The sequence below is a fragment of the Ruditapes philippinarum genome, unplaced genomic scaffold (genome assembly GCF_026571515.1).
Source record: "Ruditapes philippinarum isolate M1 unplaced genomic scaffold, ASM2657151v2 ctg1168_1_1_1_1, whole genome shotgun sequence".
NCBI lineage: Eukaryota > Metazoa > Mollusca > Bivalvia > Venerida > Veneridae > Ruditapes > Ruditapes philippinarum.
In genome coordinates this window covers 146,166-163,910 of record NW_026866966.1, presented here as the reverse complement: position 1 = coordinate 163,910, position 17,745 = coordinate 146,166, and the positions used below count along the sequence as shown (strand labels likewise).

The following is a 17,745-nucleotide window of genomic DNA, read 5'->3' as shown; positions in this document are numbered from 1 at the left end:
CTCAATAAACATGTTTCTCACCTCGTTAGCCCAGTCTCCACCTTTTTCAAACTGCTTCCAAGTTGTTTCCAAAAGGCCAGACTCTTTTCTCCGTTCTTAGGAAATCGATAGAAAGTCATGTAAAGCAAAAAAGATAAGCGTTGTATAGATTGAAGAGATTCAAGTAAAAGAAGGATGTTTGATAACATTTGAGCGGGCAAAAATATGTAAAACATAGAGTGAATTTATTATATTTTCTCAATATTTTACGTGAAGTTGATAAGAAAGAAAATACTTTGTTCTTGTATCCCTTTTTATTACTATCTATGTTTTATCATCAGTTTCAATTTTCTCTTTGTTCCGCTTTCTTTTTCTTTAAATTTCACTGTGTTTATGTTCTCTTTGTCTTATTGTCTTTTTTAATTTTTTCTTTGTTCTTTTATCTGTTTAAATTCTCTCTTTTTTCTTTAATCTTATTTTATGTTCTCATTTTTTTCTATCATCTGTTGAAATTTACATTAACATTTAATTGTACATTTTTTCTCTCATCTATATCAAATGCTGTGACAACTCACACAAGCTTGTTATAGATTTTAAAATCAATTACCTTGATGTCCTTGAAAACAGATAAGACAATATGCAACATGCAAATGCCGCTTATCACATTGTATTTTAGACCGCTGTTATGTGTGTTCGTTATCTTTTTGAATTAATGTCAAATATATTTCTTCTTCCAAGAAATGGTCATTGAGTAAAGCCATTAAGACCGCTGTTCCTAAGATTATGTATCCAGCGATTGTACCAGAGAGGACTGTAGAAGTCCATAGAAAATAATTATCTTCACTAAGTCTTATGAGCTATTGACCCATATCATGAGGACTGCAATGATCTACCACATACCAAATAAATGGAATCATGAATTTAAAGTTTCAGATAAATGTATATTTTTCTTGCATATAATACCAACTTGTTACTTTAAATGCTACTTACCATTCTGTTTGCCCCACCTTCTTAAGGTTTGTTTCATCCCTTTCATCACCTGTAATATATTAATGATGTAAAAGGTAAAATATCAACATGATATAAATGTGTAAATATTTTTGTGAACTTCATTCATAACGACATCGCTTATAACGATATACTGTTTATAACGATGCTTCTGCAGCGGTCCCGAGTACCTTCCTAGTATACTTTTTTATTACGGAGAGTACCGTATCTGAACTCACTATGAGTTAGTTTCACTGTACTTTATAACATTCTGGGATAGTTACTGTAACTGTTTGTGTTTCATAATGATAATCATAATTATCTACTTCGAGAAACGATCTACCTTTGTAAGTAGTTTTCATTCACAAGTTACCCGGGCTTAACCATTTGTACTAGGAAAAGCCCTTAAGGAAGACAGTGCATGCAACGTTTTTTATGTTAAGGGTATTTTCACACCATCGACAAACTCTTGTAGAAACGGATCTAGTTCTCTTTCAAAGTAATGTCACGGGACAGAAATATGTCGTCGTTTACAAACTTCTGTCTAAAATGTCTTTGAGGCTGAAACTCAAATTTGTTTTCTTCTTCCGTAACTGTAGGGGAAACATACCGAGCGTCCACGTGCGGCACTTTCAACTTGGATGTTACCATTCGATTTTCTAATTGAAGTACAGTCCGAAACCTCTCTCACCGTCATACATTTGTCGCCGTCAGTGACGCATGTATCGACATTTGTTGGTTCCCTCCACATCATGCGCTTTCAGTCTTACAATCAATATATCCATTGACTAAACCGTTCAAAAACAAGACACAACATTATCTGTTTGTGTATTTTAGACTTTCTAAGTGTATGCCGGGACACATTCAGCACTGGATCGCCGATCCGCACGCCTTTTCATACTATAACATCGTCGTTCTTGTTATGCTTTTATTTCAACGGCCACTAATCAAAAGTACGCAAAATCATATAAACTGATTATTAAAGTAATGTCCTGTAACACAACCGGTAATATTGGCGCAAAATGCAAACATGACTTCATTGTTATGATTCCAATACCTTTATTTGGGTCACACAGGATACGTATATTCTGACATTTATTAAGAATATACCATTCACGTTTCTATTACACAATACAAACAACACTTTTAGTGAGTTTGGTGTAGTGTATTGTGAAGGATGTTATCGACCGGAACTTAAATGAAGTAAAAGAATAAGTAAAGTCCTAGATAAACTGGGACAACCCACACATGGCATGAGTTCTTAAGAATGATATTATAAATTTGTACATTCTTAGATAACTTTTAAACAGAGATTGTATTAAATAATCAATCGTTTTGCTGTAAGAAATGCAACTTTAAATATATCACATACGATAAGGATAACATGGAATTGAATTACTCTTTTAGAGGTCCAATATTTTTGGTTCAAAAATAGACGGAATAATAGCAATTAATTGGCGTATATATCTTAAACTGCTTCATATGTAATTTTGGCATGACAATGCCATGTAATTCTTTATTATAGTTAAATTCAATTTACTTATACTGCTCTTATATCAACTACTTTTCCTGAAATATATTTTTATCAATGTCATTTAAATGTTGTTTATGCAGTTATGACAAAAGATGGTATTTTAATATAAAGTGAAAACCACCGTATCGTATCACAGTTTGCACAAAAATAATGAGGTTTAGAATTACAATTTGTGCAAACTATCTGCAGAGGCCATAAGACAATATCTTTTATTTACCTATAGCACATGTAGACATGGCGTGATGTGAATAATTCAACGGATATCAGAGGGAATTTCCCACGTAAAATAAAAAAGCAGATTGTATTTCAAACCTCGATTTGTAAATATATTTATTGCATATGTAAATGGATGCCAGTGTGCGTAAATGAGACAAAATATGTCTCGCTTGTTTTTTTGTTATTGTTTTTTTTCTCTTTCATTTTCCAACTACTTAATTACATATTAATTCAGTCACTAAAACCTTAAATTTCACGAATTAACCATATCTATAAAAGGGAAGTAACATAATAAAATCATAAAATGGAATACTATACGTGTTTGGATATTTTTTTTGGGACTGTCTACAGACTTTTAGTTGTACTATAGTTGATTAGTTATTTACAATCAATTATTTTGATCTTATCACTTTAATGATATCAAATATTAAAGGATCGCCATTTAAAAACAAAAATTAAGATCAACAAGGCAAAACGGGCCTATATGGAAATTAAAAGGATAAGGGCTGTAAGGGTGAAAGGGGGGGGGGTAAAAATTAGAGAGAGGGGTCAGAGAATGCCTACCGTCAACGACAATCCATCAAGACAGACAACACAAAACATGTAACATTCAATTTGAAAACAAATAACACTACAGACATAAAAAACACATGAAGGAACACTGAAGAGTACCGTCTTGGAACGGTCAGTGGTAGTTAAAGCACTGGGGAGATTGAACCAATAGGTGCAATAACCTTCAAAAGCATAGACTTTTAATTTATTACAAATATCAAAAGTTGTATTTAACGTTAGGATAAAGAAATACATGTATACGCAAAAATTAATAACGAGTTAACTAATAATAATATAAAATTGAAAATCGAATATTTTTTCTCATTATGGGTGCAAAGGTGAAATAACGTAAGGTTAATTAAAAAAAAGTGAATGATCTTAATGATCAAAATTATTGTTCTAGGTTTACAACAATAGAAGATTTAAAGCAAAATATATGTTCCCAGTTCCATCACTTCAAAGTATCTTTAGAGTCAATGGAACTAAGACAAATTAAAATTTCGATAAAAATAAACTTAAACTTTAAATAAAAAAAATAATAAAACAGTTGAAAAAATACATAAATAAAATAAACATGACCTTGAATGGAAAATATACCTTGTATACGTGTCTTTGTGTCCGTTTATAACAAAAAATCCTTTAACTTCTTTATCAAGTAGAAAGCCCAATATTTTTCTTAAATGCTATTAAAATACAGATTTACAATTTCTAATTTCTTAATATAAGTGTACTGATGCATGTAGCCTAGAGCTAACTGATATGTTTTTAGATTTTTAGTTTAAAGTTATTATATGTCCTGTTCAGCTAGACACTTCCGTTTAACATAACATGGACAATTCAAAGACGTTGAACAAGGTAATATATATTGTTTGTCATATATATTTCCTGGTGTTTATCAATGGAATATTTTATATGTTTTCACACAAATTAGAGTATTATCAATACCATGTGATTTCAGTTGGGCGCTATAGAACATGCATTCATTGTCTTGTGGTTGTAGTTAACTTAAGGTAAGAAAGTAAATTAAAGTTTAAAGTTAATTTTAATGGCAAATATTATAAACAACTTAATTGCGGTCTGTAGTTATTTAGAATTTTAATGTCTTTGATATCAATACACGAGTATATGACTGAAATGGTTTTCATAGTCAGTGTAAACATAAACCATGTCTTTCAATAGTTTCATAAATTCGATATAGTCGTACTTTGAGGAAATTCGTTTCAAGAAATAGCTCTTCGCGTTTTTTTCTTACCTATAGTCGTACTTTGAAGGAACACGTTTCAAAAAATAGCTCTTAAGTCGTAAAGTAAGAAATTTACGATCAGGTCTTCAGTTTATAGTATATGTGTAGATTAGCTTTTATGAATAACAAAGTAGGTTACCTGAAGTTACCTACTATTTTTAACGCTTCTTAAATTTATTTCTGTATTGAATTACTTAAAAACAAATACATCGGCTATGCTAGAATAGATGTTTAAAATATATTATTTAACGGGTAGGAACCTGTAAATAGAGGACATATTTTCTTATTTGTATCTGTTTGTGTCTCTTCAAATATAAAAATCAATGACAAGGGCTATTTGCGATTCACGGGCGAATTATGTGTAACGTTTAATAATGTTGTTTGTTTTTCGGCTAAACACATTATAGAGACAAAGATTTTAAGTAATGTTTTTTTTTCTGTTAAAATACAAACACTTTAGGTCTGGATTAGCCAATGGGACGACTTTAAATTTAGCATATCATTTGTTATAAAAGCCATTCATAGATACAATGGGTGATTCATTTTCATGTGTAAGTTGTCATTTTTTCAAACGTTTATTTTCATAGAAGAAAGTATTAAATTTAATATTTATATTTTAAATTACAATATAATATAACGTTTTAAAAAGTAGAATTTTGCTTGAATGAAGAAATCATATTTAAGTTCAAATAAAAATAGCTTTACTGCTTACGATATCATTATAGTTTTAAAATGAGACGATGATGAAATATTTTCATATTTTTTTTCTGGAAAACACAGACAGTGTATGCTCCTCTGTAACTAGAAAGGTGCACGTATGAGCACTAGCCCTCATTAATTCCGCTTCGGAGCTTAGTTTGATAATATAAACAACATTTCCTGGACTGAAATAAACACGCATATGGAGATATTTGATTAAGACTAAGTAACTTGATTTAGCTGGCTATATAATAAAAGACATTTGATACCGGATATTATGAACTTGTTTATTTATTTATTTAGGCTAGTGCGAGTGTGGGTGCGGGTGCAAAGTTGTCTGATAAAAAAGGTCTTGAAGAGGTTTATAAATGGGTAAGATTTATTTCCATTTCCAATAAGGGATATTATATTTAGTGCCATCAAGTTAATATTAGCTATTATATTAATCGTGTTTATCAAATACGCACCTCAAACGTTGCTCCTTTAAAATAAGAAAGGTTTTTGAAATTGTGTAGGCACAATACAAAACAAGACTAGTATGATAGAATTAAATCAAACCAACTCATGCAATACAAGCCATACGAATAGCAAATTTATGTAATTTTCATTCAATTATATACCTATGCTAAAACTTCACGTGTTTAATTGTTGCATGTAGATCAGCTAGTTGCGGGTAGAAACTCTGTGTGCTATTTTTGATAGGATTTGCTTTTGAGTAAGTGTTTCTGTTTCTGGAGACGATTGATGCAAAAGGAATCATAAACAGCTTCATCTATAACAAGACACATAAACATATTTCATTACTCCGGTTTTATGCTAGAGACATTCAAATACAAATGTGATATGGTCTGTTAAACGTGGACAATTTGGGACCATTGCACAAAACAATAAGATAATTTGAATTAACCTATATATACACAGTTTTGTTTTTGTTTGATTTTTATTAACGAACGCCTTGTGGAAAATAATATTTCATTAGTTCTTATTTTTCATGTTTATAAGAGAAACGTGCTTCAGTTTGGAGTTAATGCATAAAGCCATTAATTGGTGTGTTAATAATCAAATTCCGCATTGAATGTAAGATGTTATTTGCAAAAAGTATGCACATTAAACTTGACATTACTTACTAGATGACAGATGCATTTGTCTTGTGATAGACATTTCGTATGCAAATAAAGTGCGTTTCTATTGATGTTGTGATACAATTAAGTCTGAATGTTTTTTTTAAAACAATACAGGTTCCGAAAACACGGACATATACAAATGCAAAACAAGAAGACGTTCATTATTTGATTTTATAAAAAGCATAAAAACACACGAGAGAGTCGATAGTTCAAAGGAATTAAATACAATGTACAAGAATTTTGGAAATTTGTAACGGTGTTACAACATAAATAGATACTAGAACTGTGTCTAAAGGACACGGATGCCCCCACTGATAACATATATATGGTAAATAGTGGAAAAATCAATAAAGGGCCATAATTCTGTTAAATTTGGTCGCAGCAAAAATTCCTTCCTTAACTTCTATTTACACATTAAGGTTGTTCATCCCTTTAAGTTTAGGCAAAATCTGCCATCCGGTTTAAGAGGAGTTGCGTTCACAAAATTTCTATATGGTATATAGTGAAAAAATCAACAAAGGGCCATAATTCTGTTAAATTTGGTCGCAGCGAAAAAAAATCCTTCCTTTACTACCATCTTCACATTAAGGTTGTTCCTCTCTGGATGTTTAAACAAAATCTGCCGTCCGATTTAAGAGGAGTTGCGTTCACACGATTTCGGGATGTACGGACAGGCTATATGCTCCCTACTTTGTGGGGGCATTAAAAATAAAGGTAGTGATAAACCTCTGTTATTTTAGTTTCAGCAAGTCGATGATCACTCAGATGATGAACACATTGTGATACCAAGACAAAAGTTTAACGAATGCTTTGAACTAGTAAAGGTAAAGACAATTTTTGCAAATTAATAAAACTAGGAAAATTTCCATTAAGTCATTATTACAACTACACATTAATAACTATATGTTTTGGCTATTCCCATTTTTCCTGTCAAGGGTATTTGAAAACACAAACTGTGCACAATAATGAGACGACGTGTCGTGCGCTTCAGAAAGATTCATATGTAAAAACTCAAGGTCACACTTGGAGGTCAAAGCTGAACATGATCTGTTATAGGGTATAGTTTGTGTCCGGGCATTGTTCAAAGGTGTTTGAAATGACTTGGTACAAATGTTTACAATAATATGAGACATGTTATACGCATCAATTGGATCCCTACCTTCAATACCAAGGTCACAATTGGGGGTCGATGCTTAACATGATAGGATTTACCTTGCTAAAATAACTTGGTATAAATGCTCACATTTGTCGGACCTTGTATTATGCGCAACACCCGGACCCCTACCTTCAATGTAAATGTCACACTTGAAGGACATACCTTAACATGATTTGTCCAGTCCATATTGTTTCATCGTTCAGGGGATTTTGAAAGTCTTTGTTAAAGGGATTTTAGAATAAATAACCACAAATGTTCACAATAACGGGGCGACATGTCATGCGCAACACTTGGTCCTCTACCTTTAAGGTAAATGTCACACTTAGGGGTCAAATCTTAATATATTCTGTTATAGGGTATATTTTGTGTCCTGTCCATAAATTGCTTGTCAACCAAAAGATTCAAAATGCCTGAAAAAAATGTTGACAATGACAAGACGACATGTCATGAGCAACACTCAGACCCCTACCTTCAAGGTCAAGGTGACAGTAAAAATTCAAAGCTTGTTATGTTGTTTTTTTCTTCTTATCAGAATAATATTTCTTTAAAAATATAAGAGTTTCTAGAAAAAGAAACACAACGTTGTATCTGATTATTGCCCCTGATATTTTTATGTGATAAAACGTAGTTTATTACTAGATTGATTCCAGTTTCTTGTATTGAGTTTGTATTTGTAACATGTTGTTGTTTTGAAATAGTGATACCAACTTAACAGATGAATTTCTAATGACACATACACAGGAGTTATTTCATTTTATTTCTTTAATGAATTAATTGTTGCATCTGCAGATCTAGCATTGATCAAGATTTTGAACCGGAAGACCAAGTCCCTACCTCAAACTTTTGAAATAGCATTTATCTTTGGCAAGAGAAGTTTGTCACTCTGTTACAAATCATTATGCGATTTGTTTTGCTTATTAAGTAAACCTTTTTATGTTTTTTCTTCAAGAATGGGACCTCGCTGGAATAGCTGGAATTAATCATGATAAATTTTAGAATATCTGTCGTATGAAATTTCAGTAATGTCTGTACAATATTAATAAAGTAACGACTGGCGTTATCCATTTAGCCTAAATTATCGTAGTGTCTTAAATTACATATTAATTTAAAAGCAAAAACTAGAGATACTTTGTTGTGGCATTTTTAATTATATTACTATAGAGATCTACAATTACAAGATAAAATTAAAGAAGTATATTTTTAAACGCCCGGGTACCTTGCGCTTTAATTCCAGAATTCCCATCAACTCTCAGTAAAGTTAAATTAAGTGAAAATATGTGAGTACAAAAGATTTGTGGTTTGACTCCGTTGTATCTTGCAACGACGCTACAACCTATCATTATTAAATACCAGTGTCCATATGAAAAGGGTATACTCATCTTAGTTATGATTCAAATACGGTTAAAGGTTATTGGTTATTTTTACCTGACGTATTCCTGTTGTCAAATACAATAATTTAAAAGAATTCTGAAGAATCATTACTTTTATTAGACGTGTAATTGATACTGTTATTCTTCTAAATTGCTTTATGTAAGGCGATGTGACATGCTTTAATATTTTACAATAAAACGAAAATTTTGATCATTATCACATTGAAACTGACGTTAAGGTTTCCGTTTGTTTTATATATTTTACAGTGTTTTTATTGCTTTTATCGTCATTTAATGTTCATTTGATATTCTATTTAAATATCTCCTACGGTAAAGACAAAGTTGGACAATAAAATCTAAGTTTACATAGTGTCCTTAGTCACGCATATTAAAAAATGTGTGCTCGCGTGAGAAATAATGATTTGTTGTTCATTTTAATACCCGGATCCGAATAGAAATTGTTGAAAATTCTGAAATTTTAACTGCCGATCAGGTTTGAAGACAAAAAAATAAAATGATAATAATAATAATAACAAAAGGAAAAAAAATAAAATGTGATATGTAGGAATTCTCCCCATTCTTTAATTATGCCCTTATAGACTAATGGGGTATTTCTCCAGTTACTTTAACCTCCATTCTTATATTTGGACATTTATTCCATTTTCTCAAAAGGTGTGTCCTGCAAATGTAATAATTCCAAAATTCTCTAAATATGTTCCATAAATACGTATAAGTTAATTATAAGTATATGATAATCGACACATGTAGAAATATGTAGAATTCTTTCCACACCGAGTCGTTGTCCCAATTTATAAAATTGGGGTTTAAATCTTACTGGAATTCCAATTGAATAGGTAGTAATAGAAAGAGTTTCGGAAAATTTCGGATTTCAAAATTTATTTTTGATGCTGTTTAGATCATGTCATTGCAGTTTGGATCTAATTTTTTTCAATAACGCCAAATAACTATTACTCAAACCATTTTCAAACCTGTTCTATATCATTAAAATTAATGCAAAATTGCATTATTCCGAGTGCTATATTTTCACCCGCAATAATTAATAGGTCATTGAAATACATCTAATCTTATAACTTAATACTTCATGCGTTAGTTATTTAGCAGTATTGGTAAATGTCCCGTGCATAATTGCAAGGAAGTTATTTAACTTGATGTGACCATTAAACATATCCAAAGTAACAACTCTGCAGGTATGGTTGCAATAAACATTTACCTCTGAGTTGTATTTAATCAGTTTTTTTTCTTCCAGGAGATGCTACATAATGATGAGCACGGAAATGGTATGAAATTATATCAAAATCTAATGTAGATTTAACAGTCGTTGATAGGCTTGTCTTGTTTGTCAAAATTGACATGAGACTTGTTTATTTTCGTTATTTTACGTACTTTGTTATGAGTTACGCTTAAGATTTTAATGATTGTATAGATGTCGATACATTAATCAATAAATATTGCTCGATGGCCTGCTGGTAAAAACGGCGGAATTGTAACCATGCAAGTTCAAATTCCAGACGAATATTATTTGTAGTTTTCATCAACTGATTATTAATGTCTGTTTATTATATGAAACACACGTGTCTTTTAATAGCATTTTACATTCATTTTTTTTATTTCATTAATTTCGTTCAATGAATGACTTGCATGCATATAACATAGTGGTAAAGTTTTGCAAAATATGATAAAAATCATACAAGAAAGCATTTAAAAAATCATTTGATCCGAACCTTCAACTGACACCTTACACTTGATCACTGACACTGACTGAAGCTGGTCAGTCAAGTGGTATGCTGGTTAGTTACACTTTTAGCGTTGTATCATATAGAAAGACACGTATGGTTTACTTCAAAATCCGATAATTAACGACAAAGGGTCATTGAATATTCAAATTCAGGCCAATACACCAAATATAGAAATGAGAACATGTCAAACATTTCAACTTGTTTCACTACCGGTCGGTGTAACATCTATTTTTTACCTATTTTATTCCATTGTATATTTTCTTTACAATACTTGTTATGTAAAAATGATCAAGATACTGATTGGAATTATCAAAATCTTCAATCAGGAAAGTCAACCATCATATATCTAATAAAATATGTCTCAAGAACTTAACAGTTTTTCACAATGTTATCATTATTTTCTAGAACCGTACAATATGTCACAAAGTCCAGTACAGATACTTGTTACTAGAAGCACCACGGCATCCTCGAAGTTTGCGAACACGTTGCGGTATGAGTTAAAAAAACAGGGTCGCATTGATGCTACTGTTATTGAAACATTTGAAGGGACACATCCAACAACAATTTTAATTCTTGTTTGCAACACATTCCTGTCCGGATCCACTCATACCACTGTTGAACAGTGTCTGAAAGACATACCAGGTTATTATGTGTAACAGTTATTCTTTTTAAATTATTTTATTAAATATAGAGTCAAATTAAACTTTGAAGTAAGTAACACTTTATTTATCTACATTATGAAGTTTTAGAACAGACGTCAAGTAAATACTATACATCAAGTTTTTAACCACTGGAATATTGATTCATATTCAGAAATTAATTTTCTAAAGTCAAACATATAACATTTCCTTTTGAAGTTACATAATTGATTCAAGGAATATTTCCTAGAATTCAATATTAAAGGACCATTATGACTCGATGGCAGTTAATATGTTTTCCCTTGGTATTGACATTTTTTCTGGCCTGAGAATTTTATGTTACGAAAAGGGATACAAAGTTGTGTTGTTGTTACATTAAATCTTACTGATAACGCATTTCAGCTAAGTTTTAAATGTAGACTTTCAAATTTAACGCTTTGTTTATTCTATGGCAAAAATTTGCCATGGCAAAATGAAAAAAAATAGAGATTGCAATAAAAACATAACAATAGCACCAATAACATGTCATAGGATAAGTTTAAGAATGTTTTGTGATGTTTTAAAAAAATAATTGCCATGGCAAATTTGCCATGGCAAAAGTAGGAAAAATCTTGCCATGGCAAAATGCCGAAATGCCATGGCAAAACACACTTTGCCATGGCAAATGCAAACTTTCAATGCATTTTTACAAAAAAGTATTAAAGATAGAAACACAAAACATATTAACTTTTAAACTTTTTAGTAAATATGACAATTTAAGATAGTTTTCATTTTTTTAAAGCGCGTAAAAATACGGGTTGAATTTGCCAAAAACTGGCGCTGCAAAAAGAAACCGGCAGCTATTTTAAGAAGATAATACATATCAAAACAAAAAAAAAAAAACAGTTATAATGATGATTATATAAAGATGAAATTTTTAACCATATAAGTATCAATTAAATCGAATTTAAAAAAAAGAAAGTAGAATTTTTATCATTTTTGCCGGTATTGGCACATTATTGAAATTTATTTTAAATTTATTATGGAATTTCCACGAAAAACTAGCAAACAATATATTTCAGAAGATAACTATAAAAACATTATTCTGATTATTCTACACGTTACGAGAGAGGATAAACTTCCAAGACTGTCTTCATGTAGCGAGATTAAAGGGATAGAAAAGTTTAGAAATATTGGAAAGGTGGTAGACATAGGTTTCGACGAAAGTAACATATATCCGTGTGATACGAATACAAAAGCAATTAGACACATTTTGCAGTTCTGTAGGGAATTTCGTCATTCTAACCATAAGGTAAATCAGGCCCAAAGCTTGATTGTTTCTACCTCTAATCGGGATAGAATGCAACCACATGACGTAATGGATTCTGCATCATTTAATGAGACAAAGAATCTCAAAGATTCAATGGTTCCTGCCGCTCCTAACGAGACAAACAATCTCGAAGATTCCATTGTTCCTGCCGCTCCTAAGGTGACAAAGAATAACAAAGATTCTATGATTTCTGCCGCTCCTAAGACGATAAAGAATATCAAAGATTCGATTGTTCTTGCCTCCCATAAGGAGACAAATAATATCAAAGATTCCATGGTTATTGCCGCTCCTAAGGAAGAAAAACATCTCAAAGATTCCATGGTTTCTTCTGCTCCTAAAAAAGCAAGGAATCTCAATGATTCCTTGGTTCCAGCTTCCCCTAAGGAGACAAAGAATCTCAAAGATTCCATGGTTCCTGCCGCTCCTATGGAGACAAATGGAGATCCAATGGATAATGCCTTTGACCAGGGACAAACTTCTGAATTCAAAGTCAAGCAATTTGAAACTGAGCAAAGATGCACCATTGGTCTCGAGAGCAAATATGGTTCGTCATCTTTATTCTTTGTCCATAGTTGTAAATATTGCTTAATTCGATATATTACATTATATTTGATCATTCTATAATATTTGAAATTGATTATTTGTTTCCGTTTTTCTAAAGCACTAACGAATTATTAATTTTGTAGGAGACTCCTACAAAAAGGTTTATTTGATCACCCCGTCTAACTCGAATGCACAGTCAACCTTTGTTGAAATATTTCAAAACAAAATGAAGGATTTGGGAATCGAGATTGATGTAAAGGAGCCCAGAGAAGCTAAAAACCTCGACCATGATCTTTTGTTGATAATAGTTTGCATTGCTACATCCCGCATTGAATCTGACATAAATAGTTGCTGTGATGAAGACTTAAGTATGTTATTCTTAAAATATTTAATGATTTGATGATTTAAAGCTGCATGCCTTCATATGAGCCAAAATATTTCGGAACGTCAAACTTGAGAAACAGGTTCTAAGATTTTAAGACAAGGAAAAGCATTAAAGACTCAAAACAAATTAACACATTGTGTGCTTCATATAACTAGAGTATTTATCACCATATTTCTACTGCATGACTAGCGCTGTAAGGTGAATTTTTACATAATTTTGGTGCGATGTATAGCATGGTAATTCATGTAATGACACACGTTACTCGTCTACAATGATTTTTATTATATCTTATTTTTAAATGAAATTGCAATACACAATCATTATCGAGAGTCATTTATTATTTACTAATTAATGAATTATTTAGTACTATTGATGAAATAACATGCGTATTTTTCATTTTTCGTATTTTCACTCCAAAAATTTATTTTTTCACTTCAATGAAACATATTTTCGTATTTTCACTGGTGTCTAATCGGACTACTTTTTTCTAAATTCTTCGATAACACACAATTTAAAGGGAATTCTTCCTGATCATAAGGTTAAAAAGGCAATTGGTAGATGATAAACATTAAATTCAACTTTTTTCATCAGTACAGGATTTATTTTCATCTTGTTGTATAAAAATGATCATATTCCACTTTTGGCTACTGCCACTCGTGAAATATGTATTTCCATACCGCTCGATGAAAACATATCCTGTATTTATAGAATAAACTTATAGAATCAACTTTTATATTCTGGAACCAATGTTATTTTGTCGTTGATAAAAATTACTTTATATTATGATATAATGTACACGCTTTAACAAACTGCGCGTTAACAAAATAAAAATGTTGCAAAACAAAATATTGTGCTACTTTTTTGCTCGTAATGATTTCTTTACCATTTAGCAATGATTCTTTGCAGTAACAGTTTGATTTAATGAAATAAAAAACAACATTCTCATTCTAAAAAGTATTTTATTTGTATTCTTTTACATACTCCTTAAACAAAAAATCAACTTCATTCACTTTAGATGTTGAAGTACTGCATATGTATCCTAAGGGAGAAATTAATGCAGTTTCGTTTGATTTATTATCTTACAGGAGCCGTTAGCCAAAGAACAATATTGATAGTTTTGCATGTTGTTAGAGAAGGGAAAGAGCCAAAAATACCTACAGAGGCGAAAATAAAAAGCGACAGCATTTTTACAAATTCTCCAAAGTCTAAGATTATCGACATTGCTTTTGATACCAATTCTGGAATGTATGATTGTACAATGAACAACATTGCGGAAGGTTTTTTGTTTAATCTTCATGAAAATATGACTCCCCTTACAAGCTAAAATTATTTGACATACTTTTTTTCAGTTGAACATTTTCCCCTTTTTTTCATCTCTCTCTCTTTCTTTAGTTGTATTATGTTTTAAGCGTTAACATTAGTATTCAGAATATATACAGAAAAACAATTCACAAAAATAAAAGGTTTCTTTGCAGAAGGACAAACAAATGTATGTTTGTGCGTTATTTGCATTTCTGTCAATGGCAACTGTTTTGTTGTGATCACAATTGATCAAACTTGCTATCTAGATAGTAGAAGGTTATAAAATGTGATTTAAAAATATTCCATGAATCTTGCCGCACCTAAGGAAACAAAGACTCTCGGAGATTCCCTGGTTCCTGGGAAAAAGAGTTATTGACATAAATTCTATGATAGTGTATTAATTTTTTTTTCTCTCTATTGTTGTCGAAGTTGGTCTTTTCCTTTTCCTTTTGTTTTCAATGCTGTACATCGATATTAATGCCTTTATACACTTTTGTATTTTTAAGGACGTTGCAAACGAATCTTTTGTATAAGTGTATCAACACCATAAGTACCTTTATTATCAATATGTTATTTAACACTTGTTATGTTTAACTTATTCATTCTTCTAATAAGATACAAAATTATATTTATTCAATATGTAATAAAAAAAAAAACAATCGTAAGATGGTAAAAAACTCGTTTAACTATTTGGGAATATATCATGGAAAGTGTCATAAATCTCAAATAGTATTAAGACATAAAGATTCATTTTTGTGTGTCAATGTAAATAAATACGACTCTATACGATAATACATGTTCAATTTCCTAATAGCCATATAGAAAAAACATAAACAGATTGTGGATAAAAGCGTGTGCGACTGTATGCCTTTACTTTTCTACGAAATTGAAATAATTTAAGTCCAAGATACAAATATTTATTGAAACGGTCGTAGCTTAGTCGTTATTTGGTTACAAGTCATAGGATACACTTACGACTTTCTATGTGTAGCTTTAGATCAGATACAGGCAAGTGTATCATTCAATTAGTCGCCAAAGATTTTGATGTACGTCTTTTTCCTAATAAAATAATTTTATTAGATGTTATGTCTTGGGCTATAAGAAATGAATGATGATACTTTGTTTGTTTGGGCAGATTTAAAGATTGTCGCTCGTAGAATCTGAAATAAATCTGCAAAGAGGCGGTTTATGCTTAAGAAATTATGAGCAATAGTATAAGCGTAGACTAGAAAAAGCAACGGGCACAGGACTGGTAGATAATAGATGGCCATCAATACCATATTGGTGCCTTTTGTGTCAGACCCTATCAAACATATTCAAGGAATTTACAATGTCTATTATTCACAGGTATGTTTAACTGTCCATTTTAAATGTATGTATTGGCATTACAACTGCATATATCCGTAAATTAGGGAAATATTTTTAAACCACAGATCTATAAAAAAAGAATGAATTTTGGAGCGCAGACAGACTATCTTGTTTCTTTTAGTAAACTTTGACTGATATTTTCTGGTGTACTTGCTTTATTTGTCATTTTATGTGTATTGTATTTATAATACTTATTTCCTGATCGCATATTGTAAACTTGAAATAGTGAATTACTTCTTGAATTAAAATTTCATAAAGACGAAATTCTTCGTTTATATCACCTAGAATTGTTATGTTTAGACAAGTTTAAAATGGCCCCTTTTTCTAGTTCTTTTTTAACCCAAAGTTTCATTAGTCTTAGTTAGGAGATCAATATTTTGCTTTTAATGTAACAAACATTTTTAACATGTACAAAAAATTTATATCTGACCATTTTGGTTTTTCCAATTTACCCATTTTTTTCAAATTTTTAAAAAACATTTACTACATGTAGGGAAACTGGGAAAACTTTTTTAAAAACTGTTGTAAAAAACCTCATGCATTTTTTTTAGATAAAAACCCTTCTGGAATTTTTTTTTATTGTTTAAAGGGTTGCGGGATTATTTTAATTTAAAAAACAAAATAGCCCTTTTTTCGGGGAAAATTTTCCCTTAGTTAATATTTTAAAAAGGGTGAATTTTTCATTATTTTTAAATTTTTTAAGTCATATTTACCTTTTTAGCCCATAAAAATAAATCTTTTAAAAGGTCTCAAAAATTTTTTGGAGAAAATTTTTCCCAACTTGGAAATTAATTTGATTTTTGGGGAAGCTTGGAATTGATTAATTTATTCTTTGTGGATTTTATTGTGGGAATTTTATTCTAAAAGTGTTCCCTTGGGATTTAACTGGGCTATTCAAAAATGGGAAATTGCATTCCAAAGGATCAGACTAGAACATTTTAATTTTACATTATATTTGGAGCTTTCAGGTATTTTGTAACACATAATTTGTTGTTTTAAATTTTCTTTAATAATTTTTTCTGTAATAAATTGTTTATTGTTACAAGTTTGTTGCTGGCTTTTTCTTTCTCGTTACGCCTGGCTCGTAACAGAAATTGGGGGCTCGTCCGGGATTGAATATTTCTTTTTGGCTACATTATTGGAAATTATTACCGTTTATTTCACATTTTATTATTACCGTATTTACTCATCTGAGTTGATATCATAGTTGTTCTATTAAGTGTACCTTTCATTTTGAAATTTTTGAAACACATCACTTTCTGGTTTAAAACCAGCAGCAAGCAGTCATGTCTTTTTGATTTAGAAAAGTTTGTAGCTGAACCTTCCCAGGAGGTATTAGATTTGGCTAAGAAAACTGATTTGCTTGATCTTGCAAAAAAGTATAAATTTATCAGAAATTAAAAAATCTTTCAATGCGTAAACAAGAAATTAAAAATCTTTTGGTTCATTATTTTTGTGGATGAAGAATATTTTTGGACAAGATGCACTTTCTCACATTGTTGAAAAACACTCTGACATTTCTGAAATAAAATAAAAGAGCTTGAACTTCAATTTAAATTTGAGCTAGAGAAAATGCAGCTAGA

The 17,745-nt window shown here is 30.8% G+C and overlaps 1 protein-coding gene across 2 annotated transcripts; it reads left to right on the top strand.

Annotated features, from left to right (window-relative positions):
- Positions 1-4,748: 4,748 nt before the first annotated feature.
- LOC132734360 (uncharacterized) lies at positions 4,749-15,586 on the top strand. 2 transcript variants are annotated; one of them, XM_060721086.1, is made up of 8 exons: positions 4,749-5,062; positions 5,514-5,582; positions 7,075-7,158; positions 10,128-10,158; positions 11,023-11,259; positions 12,317-13,108; positions 13,251-13,475; positions 14,578-15,586. In XM_060721086.1, exons 1-8 carry the CDS (start codon positions 5,042-5,044, stop codon positions 14,814-14,816), a joined length of 1,698 nt encoding a protein of 565 aa, XP_060577069.1. In that variant the 5' UTR covers positions 4,749-5,041; the 3' UTR covers positions 14,817-15,586. The 2 variants fall into 2 exon arrangements, with proteins under 2 accessions (XP_060577069.1, XP_060577070.1); XM_060721087.1 differs by lacking the exons at positions 4,749-5,062; positions 5,514-5,582; positions 10,128-10,158.
- Positions 15,587-17,745: the final 2,159 nt, after the last annotated feature.